General features: G+C 56.2%; 1 protein-coding gene across 1 annotated transcript; it reads left to right on the plus strand.

Annotated features, from left to right (window-relative positions):
- The first annotated feature begins 3,065 nt into the window (after window positions 1-3,065).
- LOC119339144 (haloacid dehalogenase-like hydrolase domain-containing protein Sgpp) lies at window positions 3,066-4,910 on the plus strand. The gene is made up of 5 exons (XM_037611297.1): window positions 3,066-3,293; window positions 3,406-3,514; window positions 3,645-3,799; window positions 4,055-4,316; window positions 4,459-4,910. Exons 1-5 carry the CDS (start codon window positions 3,100-3,102, stop codon window positions 4,642-4,644), a joined length of 906 nt encoding a protein of 301 aa, XP_037467194.1. The 5' UTR covers window positions 3,066-3,099; the 3' UTR covers window positions 4,645-4,910.
- Window positions 4,911-10,323: the final 5,413 nt, after the last annotated feature.

Genomic DNA, 10,323 nt, shown 5'->3' on the forward strand with positions numbered 1-10,323 from the left:
GTGTCCTGAGCGCCCTGGTGGCTGCTGCGTCCTGGTTCACCTGTGATCCATGGTTAGTGTAAGTGTGCCCCTGCGGCGTTAGCTGCACCCAAAGGTCACCGCTGTTGGAGGCGTTGGCAGGGCTTGGTGGTGGTTCGAAGGAGAGCTCGGCCTCGTGGATGTCCAGCGCCCAGCCTGGTGTGGGGGATCGGCTGGGGGCCTCTCCTCGCGCGTGCCTTGGGTCCATAGCGACGGGGACGTAGGCTTCCGGGCTATTCGAAGCCCGGCTGCCTCATGCTCCCGCCTTCTTCAGTTGCCCTCTGATCCTGTTGGCAAAGGGCCTACACTCCAGCGCGGCCCCTGGTGATGCTGCCCGGAGCAGCCCCGTGCCGAGTGGAGGCATTCGGGGTGGTGCGGGCTGCTCCGCGGGGCCGGTCAGCGTCGAGAGGCTCTTCAGGGCCACTGGGAGGGGGCGCGCGGTTGTGTCGAGGATGAGCGCGCGCCCCCACCACCGCCTGTGACATGGGCAAGGTGCAGAACAGCGCCGCCCCCCTGCACACCGTGTCCAGCAGCTCGGCGACCCATTCCAGCTAGCCGTGGCGGCCGCTCTCCAGCAGCCTGCACCGCAAGAGCTCCCGAGCCACGATGACCGCTGCCCTCATGTTTGCTTTCTCCCTGCGCGAATGCGGGGCAGTTGCTGCAGCGTAGTTCGCAGATCACGCGGCCACGTGGCTGCGGCGCGACGCCAGTGGGGAGGGTTGCGCCGCACACTCCCCGCGGCCGGCCGCCCCCAGCGGAACGCGGGCCGCGAGTAGGGTAGAGTGGAGGTCTTCTTCGCCAGTGGGCGCTGCCGAGGAGGTCTGGACAACCCAGTGCTCGACATGCGCCCTCGGGGTGTTAGGCATGGTGTTGGTGGAGCAGCGGGGGCTGGTCGATGGAAGAGAAGATCCAACGCACCCCTACCTGGCGCGCGAAATGTCAGATTTCGGGATCCGGCAACCCGTGAAAGGTTCGAACTCTGGGGTGCGTGCGGAGATCTCAACCTGCCCAACCTAACTACTCACGATCTCACTAGGCCTAGCGCGTCGAGCTCAAAGAAACACAGAGGCACAAAGATTTATACTGGTTCAGGCCACCATTGTGGTGTAATACCTTACTCCAGTGTGGTGTGGTGGATTGCCTCGAGGGGCTATGGATGAACAAGTACAAAGGATGAACTAGCCTCAGGAGGTGAGGAGTTCTTGTGCTGGTGCGTGCTCGAGTTGGAACCGATTGATCCCCCCTCTATGGTGGTGGCTAGGTCCTATTTATAGTGGCCTTGGTCCTCTTCCCAAATATGAGTGGGAAGGGATTCCACAACGGCGGGATTTAAAAGGGGACAAGTAGTACAGTCTATCCTCACAAAAGTAGTCTTCGCCTGCAAAAAGCCTCTGGTTGTGACGCTGCGGTGGGCTCGGTGATGACCTTCGTCCTGCCGTCCTGGCGGTCTTGGTCTCGTTGCACCAGAATAGAAACCTTTGGCTGATTCCTTGGGACTCCGCCTGCGGCTTGCCTCCCTTGCACCGAAGAGGAAACCTGCGCTCTGCGCCTGCCTGGCCTTGGTCGTCATGGCTCACGTCAGCTGAGCCTCATGAGGTAGCTGCATAGAATTCTCCGCCCCTCGGGAGCCCTCCTGAGGAGGCTGCTTCTTTCGGGGGTCTTGGCGTCGTCCACTTCGCGAGGCTTGGCCCCTCACGAGGGTCTTGTAATGTTGGTGCTGAAGCTGGGCCGTACCAGGCCGTCGATGAAGCCACGTGGTGGGCCGCAGGCAGGCAGGACTGGATACCCCCAAGTCCAGGACGCCGACACTCTTTAATTCACAAGAAAAAAATTCTGTCTGCTTTAATGATAATTGAAACCATCCTTAAATCATGGGGAAAAGATCAGTCCTGATTCTGGGTGCGATTTATTCGTTCGGCGGATCGCGAGTGGGGAAAGCGGGATCGAATGGTTCGGATCTGTTGCAATGCTCCATTCGTTCGGATTTTAATTTTTGCCTTAATTTTAATCTTGTATTTCTATTTAGTTCTAATTTTAAAACTTCTTTTCTCTATCTTTCCTCACAAGATTCCTTGAAAACCGGCTCTACTGTCCCATACCTAGTTGATTTACTACCTCTGTTCCATATTAATTGTTGCTCAAACGGATGTATCTAGACAGCCAATAATAAAATAATAGATAAATTATGAAGATTTCATATGAAATATTTATGTTCCTTCGAATGCAAAAACAATTATCCAATAGGAAAGAAACTCACACTTTTTGTAGAATTGTTTTATCCCAAGAGAGATGGGAGCGCATAATACAAAGATGGACATGGTTCCATGCACACCCATAGGAATATTAAATTCGAAAAACTACTAGGATAAAATAAAAAATTCTAAACTTTTGGAGTATCAAATTTAGTATACCATTCTATTCAGGTGTGAAGTTACATGAAGTATTGGCACCCGTGGTACTCTTAGTAAAGAAAATACAATTGAGACCTTATTATCAATCTTTTGGAAAAACTTTTAATCTATTATTTTATATAGTTTTATTTTTTTTTGTTCTTTCCAGATTACCATGGATGTCATTCTTTTTTTTTTTGCGAGGGTAGAGACTTTTATTCCATAAGAATAGAGTTACAATGAAGAGGCAAAAGTTCCTTTATACACGGTGGTCCATGATTTAGCCATACAACAGTCACATTCCTTGGTGAAACATTACACGAGAGTATACCCCGCGACTATGGTTGTTACAAAAAAATAAAAATAAAATATGGTTGTTACAAAAATATATATTTTTAAATTATTTAGTAATCTTTTTGGAAGTTATTGCTCGAACGGTGAGTGTGGAACCACGTTCCAAAAATTCCTGTCCTCTGGGAGCGACGAACATGTACAACTCCGTAGTAGGACCACGCTACTGGTCTCACTACGCATCCTGTTCTCGGCCTGTCGGGAACGGGAATCTAATATTCCCTCAAAAAAAGAAAAAGAATCCCACGTTGCTGGTCAGACTGACTGGAGCAGAGGAAATTGCCGACGACCATCGTCCGTCCGTTGCAACAGCGAGGCAGCATCAAAGCACGAGCTTCCCATGTACGCCTCCGCGCGCGGTTCGCAGCCACACGTCTGCCCCGTCTCTCCCCCTCCTACAGTCCACCACTCTACTGCATCGCTACCACGCTCACCTTGCATCACCAGCGCCCGATTCAGCAGATACAAGAACCACACCGCGCGCGCCTACCGGAGGGGCACCGGAGCGTCGGATATGTCGGCCGCCGGCGACAGGTCAGCTACACTGCCCCCTTCCGTTTCCTTCTCTTGGATGAAATACCCTCTGTTTTGCTTGCCTGCGTTGTTGGTTCTTGACCGTCTGAAACCCTGAATCCGCGTGGACCAGGGATCTGCGGGAGCTGGCGCCGCTGGAGGCGATCCAATTCGACATCGACGGCACCCTCTGCGACTCGGATCCCTTCCACTTCCTCGCCTTCCGCGAGCTGCTGCAGGAGGTGCGCGCTTTTGCTTTTGCGTCGCTCGCCTTTCCTCTCTCGCCGGCGGCGCGTCCGCGGCTACCCTGTGCTGTGACCCTAAGTGCCCCGGCTTAATTCGGCCCGGTCTCTCAACTGAATCTCCCTGCAGGTTGGTTTCAACAATGGAGTCCCCATCACCGAGGAGTTCTACAGCGCCAACATCAGCGGGTGGCACAACGACGCCCTCGCCGGTGCTCTGTTCCCGGAGCTCGAGCACGCCAAGGGCATGGAGTTCATGGATCGCAAGGAAGCCCTGTTCAGAAAGTAACCAACATTACCCTGCCTTCATACTGCAGCATGATTTATTTATTGTACATACGGTCTGTGCACACTGTCGCATAAATAATATCGAGACATAGTAAGCATCGATCACTCTGAATGATTCAGTTTCAGATATGGCACCGAATGGGTACAGGCACACAGTAGGCAGATTTCAGTACAATGCCCGAAATTCCCATGTGCTGTTCTTGCTCTGTTACTCTGATTCTTCCTGGAAACCTAAGCTTAGAGACCGTGCAGGTTGGCGGCAGGAGAGCTCAAGGGACTGGAGGGACTGCAGGAACTGTGCACATGGATCGAAGGACGCAACCTGAAGCGGGCGGCGGTGACGAACGCGCCGAGGGCGAACGCGGAGCTCGTGCTGTCGCTCCTCGGCCTCACCAGCTTCTTCCCGGTGCTCGTCATCGGGAGCGAGTGCGAGCGGGCCAAGCCGTCCCCCGACCCGTACCTCAAGGCCCTCGAGCTCATCGGCGCGTCCCCCGATCGCACGTTCATCTTCGAGGTAATCAAGATCCGCTGTTCATCTGTTCATGCGCCACTGCCCACATGCCACGACGTCGATGAATGCACGCCGGAAGCAAGCCGCTTTGTCTCTCAATCTTGGATTGCCGATCGTGATGTTTCTGTTTCACTTGGTTTGTCAGGACTCCGCGTCCGGGATCCGGGCCGGCGTCGCCGCCGGCGTGGCCGTGGTGGGCCTGACCACCGGGAACCCGGAGAAGGTGCTGAGGGACGCGGGGGCGAGCCTACTGATCGAGGATTTCCGGGACCCGAAGCTGATGGCCATGCTTCAGGAGCTGGACCCTGCAGCTGCAGATAAGGAAGGCTGATGTTCGCCGACATGCTTGCTAACTGGACACGGGCGACTAGTCGGTGATCCCCATTTTTCTAAGTTCAATATTTCATCGCACACGAGCATGAATAATTCTGCAACTACTATTTAACTTCCGCCGATGCGCGAATGTGCGTGATCAGAAGAGTTGAGCGCACACTCCTTAGGATGTTTCTTCTTCTTCTTTGACACCTAAAATCCCTCTCTTTATTCATTGGTCACCAAGGTTACATAAATGATAACGCGCGCGCGGGGGGCGGTGTCTATCTTGCTCTTCTAGCTAAATCATGCGCTGCAACATTTGAACAATCTTCAAAAATTGCAGCCACGGCGCCAGCAAAGCATCTTGCATCATACTGATCATATCAACATTATCCAACGAGTTGATAACCAGCCTGTTGCAACCAGCAGTCTGCTAGATTCAGTCCAAATCTCATGGCTTCAGCCATGAAAACATCCGAGCATAAGTTAGTCTTCACATTTGTTGATGGCACCAACTACCCATCGAAGGAAATCAAAAGCTACATCAACATTGAGTTTATGCCCCTTCATTGGCTTAGACACACCACACACTATATTTGCCTTCAGTGAGTTTGCGGTGAAGAAGTTTGCTACTAGGGTCTTAATTGACATACTAAGGTAGCAGCACCCCCCCGAGGGAGTCCTGGATTGCGGCGGCCTCTGGCGTCCGAGCTGTGCAACATGGGCCGGACTAATGGGCCGCGAAGATATTGTCGGCGTTCTGGGAACGGGGTCCCCAGACTTGCCTGCCTGCGGCCTGCTGTGTGGCTCAACCAGTGGCCCAATACGGTCCATCTTCATCAACCAACGCTCAAGACCCTCGAGAGGGGCCAAGCCTCGCGGGACGGACGACACAAGGCCTCCTCAGGAGTGGCCTCACCAGGCAGGCTCGCCAGGAGGCGGAGAGATCAAGGCAAGGGGTACCTCGCGAGGTCGCCGTGACGCAAGCCATGACGATCGAGATCAGACAGGCGTCAGGTGGGTGCCAGCCCGCGCAGTGTCCTCGTTTCCTCTTTGGTGCTAAGGGGGCAAGCGCAGGCGCAGAGTACCGAGGCATCAGGCAAATGTTTCCATATCGGTGCAACAAGACGAAGACCAGCAGGACAGCAGGACGGAGGTCACCGTGGAGCCCAAGACGGCGTCATCACCAGCGCCTTTGGCGGGCGAAGACCACCTTTAGTCAAGATAGCTTGTACTAGCTGTCCCCTTTCAAAATGGCCGTTGTTGGATCCCTTCCCGCTCAATATTTGAGAAGAGGGCCAGGGCCTCTATAAATAGGGCTAGCCACTACAGTAGAAGAGAGAGGTTAAGTTCATCTACACACCACACCAGCCCAAGAACTCCTCTCCTCGCGAGGCTGTTCTTCCCCTGTACTATTCATCGTCAGCCCAAGAGGCAATCCACCACCACACACAGGAGTAGGGTATTACACCACAACGGTGGCCCGAATCTGTATAAATCTTGTGTCTCTTGTGCTGTGAGTTCATCGATCTAGCTTAGGGATCGCGGCGAGGCTGAGGGCGTGTTTCGGTAGGGAGAAATCTTCGTGCGCACCCCAGTGTTCGAACCTTAAGGGTTTTGCCGGAACCCGATATTCGACATTTGGCGCGCCAGGTAGGGGTGCGCCGGAGCTCTTCCTTCCATCGACCCGCTCTCCACCAACACCGCGCTTCTCCCTCATGGCGGACATCGCCCCTCCAGCTCCGGCAGCCGGCGCCAACGCTGGGGCTAGGGGGCTCCAATCCTTGGCCCCCGCCTTATGGCATGTGCAGTGGCCGCACAAGTTCAAGCCAGAGATGCCGCCGCGCTACGACAGTGCGGCGGACAGGCTGGTTTTCCTGCTGGCATACGAGGAGGCCGTCCTAAAGGCGGGAGGCGACGACAAGGTCATGGCCAACTGGTTTCCCATGGCCCTCACTGGCGTCCCGCGTGCTTGGCTGCTCAACCTGTCGGCATCTTCTGTGGCCTCCTAGGAGGAACTGCGTGACCTCTTCCTCGCCCACTATGCGGCGCCGGTGCCCCCGGTCATTGCAGCTCTCCTGGGCGGCTCGCAGGCGCCACCCTAAGGCCGCCACGCCAAGCCATTCTTTCGCCAGATCAACGCCACCCTCGCGTGGCAAGGAGCTCCCCCAGGTTGGTTGGCACCCAAGGCCGACCTGACCTTCAACTTGGAAGATCAGTGCGTCAACACCGCCTGCTCGGGTGCGCTCCCGATGCTCTGCACGCCCACCATCTGCCAGGTGGCCGTCACTAAAACCCTCATCGACGGTGGTGCCGGCCTCAACGTGCTCTCGGTGGAGGCCTTCAGCCTCCTCCATGTACCGCTGGAACGGCTCCGACCCAGCAAGCCCTTCTCCGGCGTCGGAGGCGGTTCCTCCAGTTCCCTGGGGAGGATCCGCCTTCCTGTGACCTTCGGCACCCACGACAACTATCACACGGAGCTGGTCGACTTTGACATCGCCCACATCGGCTTCCCGTACAACGCCATCCTCGGATACCCTGCCTTGGCTCAGTTCATGGCAGCAACCCATCGGGCCTACAACCTCATGAAGATGCCCGGGAGCAGCGACGTCCTCACCATAGCTGGAGATACTAAGGAGGCTCCGCTGGCGCTCAAGCTCGCCCTCAAGACCGCCGCGGAAGTGCAGCCCGTCGGCGCGGACACCTCCAAGGCCAAGGGGGGGGGGCACCGACCAAAAAGAAGCAGTTGATCACTCAGGACAAGGCGGAGACCAAGCAGGTGCTAGTTGAGGAAGACGGGTCCTCGGGAGCCACCTTCACCATAGGCGCCAACCTGAACCCCGACCAAGAGGAGGCGTTGGTGAGGTTCTTGCACTCGAACAAGGAGGTGTTCGCGTGGGAACCCAAGCAACTAGCGGGGGTCCCAAGGGAGGTGATTGAGCATCACCTGAATGTGTGCCCCAATGTACGCCCCGTGAAGCAGAAAGCGAGGCAGCAGTCCACCGAGAAGCAGGCCTTCATCGTCCAAGAAACCCGCAAGCTAGAGGCAGCAGGTGTTATTCGCGAGGTTCGCTACCCCGAATGGCTGGCAAACCCCGTTGTCGTGCCAAAAAAGGGAGGAAAGGAGCGCATGTGCGTCGACTTCACCAACCTCAACAAGGCCTGCCCTCAAGATCCGTTCCTGCTCCCCCGCATCGACCAGATTGTTGACTCCACCGCCGAGTGTGACCTGCTGTGTTTCCTGGATGCATTTTCGGCTTATCACCAAATCAAGATGGCGGTGGAAGACATGGAGAAAACAGCCTTCCTGACCCCGTGTGGAGTGTACTGCTACAATTGCATGCCGTTCGGGTTGCGCAACGCGGGCGTGGCCTTCCAGCGGCTGATGCACATCGCCTTAGGCCGGCAGCTCGGGAAAAACGCCGAGGCTTACGTCGACGACATTGTGGTGAAATCTCGGGAGGCAAGGACCTTGATCCAGGATATGGAGGAGACCTTCGCGAGTCTTCGCCAGGTGGACCTGTGACTCAACACGGAGAAGTGCGTGTTCGGCGTCCCTTCCGGCAAGCGGCTGGGCTTCCTCGTGTCCCACAGGGGGATTGAGGCCAACCCAGAGAAGGTCAAGGCAATAGAAGACATGAGTCCACCACAGACCCTCAGAGAAATGCAGAAGCTCGCCGGCCACGTGACCGCATTAGGACGCTTCATCTCAAAGCTGGGGGAGCGCGCCCTGCTGTTCTTCAAGATGATGAAGAAGAAGGGCCCGTTTGAGTGGACACAGGAGGCCGACCAAGCATTTCAAGACCTCAAGAAATATCTGACCAGCCCTCCGGTGATGGTGGCACCGCGCCCTCTCGAGTCCCTGGTGCTCTACCTTGTCGCCACTCCCTACTCCGCCAGCGCAGCCCTGGTGGCGGTTTGGGAGGAGCGCTAGGCTAAGGCCGCGTCACGCCCAGCTGCGGCCTCAGTCGTGGCGGCACAAGACTAGGAAGGCCTCGCGAGGACCACGACAGCCGCAGCAGGGGACCAAGCTCAGCAAGAAGACACCCCCAGGACAGAAGAGTCCGCACCAAGCAACCAGGCGCTGGGGGCTCCATTGTCTCAAGAAACGCCTCATCCTTAAAAAAGACACAGGTCATGTCAGCACACCCACCCTAGTCGAGCATCCGGTGTACTTCATCAGCACGGTGTTGCGGGATGCAAGGGCACGGTACCCCATGCCTCAGAAGCTCTTACTCGCGCTCTTGGTGGCCTCGCGTAAGCTATGGCACTACTTTCAAGGTCACTCCATCAAGGTCGTCTCGGCCTACCCATTGGAAAGGGTACTCAGGAGCCCCAACTCCGCTGGGAGGGTCGCCTAATGGAACATCGAGCTGCAGGCGTTTCAGTTGGAGTTCAGCACAACCAGGGTCGTCAAGGGAGCCGCACTTGCTGATTTCATGGCAGAATGGACGGAGGCACCAGGGCTCAAGGCGGGCGAGGATCGGTCTCTCTCCCCAGGAAGTAAGGCACCAGATGGCTGGATCATGTACTTTGATGGTGCATTCTCACTGCAGGGCGCGGGGGCTGGTGCTTTGCTTATATCTCCCACTCAGGACAAGCTCTACTACGTTGTACAACTCTGTTTCTAGCAGGGCGAGAAGGTCTCCAACAACATAGCAGAGTATGAGGGCCTCATAGCAGGCCTGAAAGCTCCAACAACACTGGTAGTGAAGCGCCTCGTCATCAAGGGCGATTCACAACTCCTCGTAAACTTCTCCAACAAGGTGTATGAGCTAAAGGACGAGCACATGGAAGCATATCTTGCGGAAGTACGCAAGATGGAGAAGCAATTCTAGGGGCTGGAGTTACAGCATGTGCCCCGCGGCACCAACCAAGAGGCTGATGACATCGCCAGGAGGGCATCCAGACGGCTGCCTCAGGAGCCTGACGTTTTCGAGGAACGACTTTTTAAGCCGTCGGCGACACCATCACTTTCGAGCACGGCACATCCACGGGAAGAACTCCCTCAGCCACCTGCCACAGGAGCCTCGGCCTGTGGCCCGACCTCAGGAGCACGCCTACTCCTGGCGCTGGAGCCTCAGGAGGGGTGCTGGACCATGGAATTCAAGGAATACCTGACGCAAGGGACGCTGCCGGAGAAAGAGGAGGACGCGGAACGCGTGGCCCGGCAGGACACAGCCTACTGCATCCAAGATGGTGAGTTATACTGGAAGCGGCCAAATGACGTTTCCCTATGCTGCATCTCTAGGGAACAGCGGAAAGAGTTGTTTGCCGACATACACGGTGGAGATTGCGGGCATCACTCGTCGTCACGGACCCTCGTCGGCAAGGCATTTCGCAGTGGATTCTACTGGCCTACGGCACTCAACGATGCGATCGAGCTGGTGAAGTCCTGCGAAGCCCGCCAATTCTACGCCAAGCAGATCCATCAGCCAGCTCAGGGCCTGCATACCATCCCGCTCTCGTGGCTGTTTGTGGTCTGGGGGTTGGATATCTTGGGCCCGTTCCCTCGAGCGCCTGGGGGCTACCGCTACTTCTACGTCACCATCGACAAGTTCACCAAGTGGGTAGAGGTGGAGGCCGTCCGCACCATCCCAGCCGGTTCAGCGGTCAAGTTCATCAAGGTCCTCATGAGCCGGTTTGGGGTCCCCAACCGCATCATCACCGACAACGGTTCGCAGTTCACCAGCAA

This window comes from Triticum dicoccoides, chromosome 1B, assembly GCF_002162155.2.
Source record: "Triticum dicoccoides isolate Atlit2015 ecotype Zavitan chromosome 1B, WEW_v2.0, whole genome shotgun sequence".
NCBI lineage: Eukaryota > Viridiplantae > Streptophyta > Magnoliopsida > Poales > Poaceae > Triticum > Triticum dicoccoides.

What these genes read in the sequence shown, in the direction of transcription:
- LOC119339144 (XM_037611297.1), top strand. Translation starts at nt 3,100, where the DNA reads ATGTACGCCTCCGCGCGCGGTTCGCAGCCACACGTCTGCCCCGTCTCT. An exon ending in ATGTCGGCCGCCGGCGACAG is followed by an intron (nt 3,294 to 3,405) that starts GTCAGCTACACT and finishes CGCGTGGACCAG; the next exon opens with GGATCTGCGGGAGCTGGCGC. An exon ending in TCCGCGAGCTGCTGCAGGAG is followed by an intron (nt 3,515 to 3,644) that starts GTGCGCGCTTTT and finishes ATCTCCCTGCAG; the next exon opens with GTTGGTTTCAACAATGGAGT.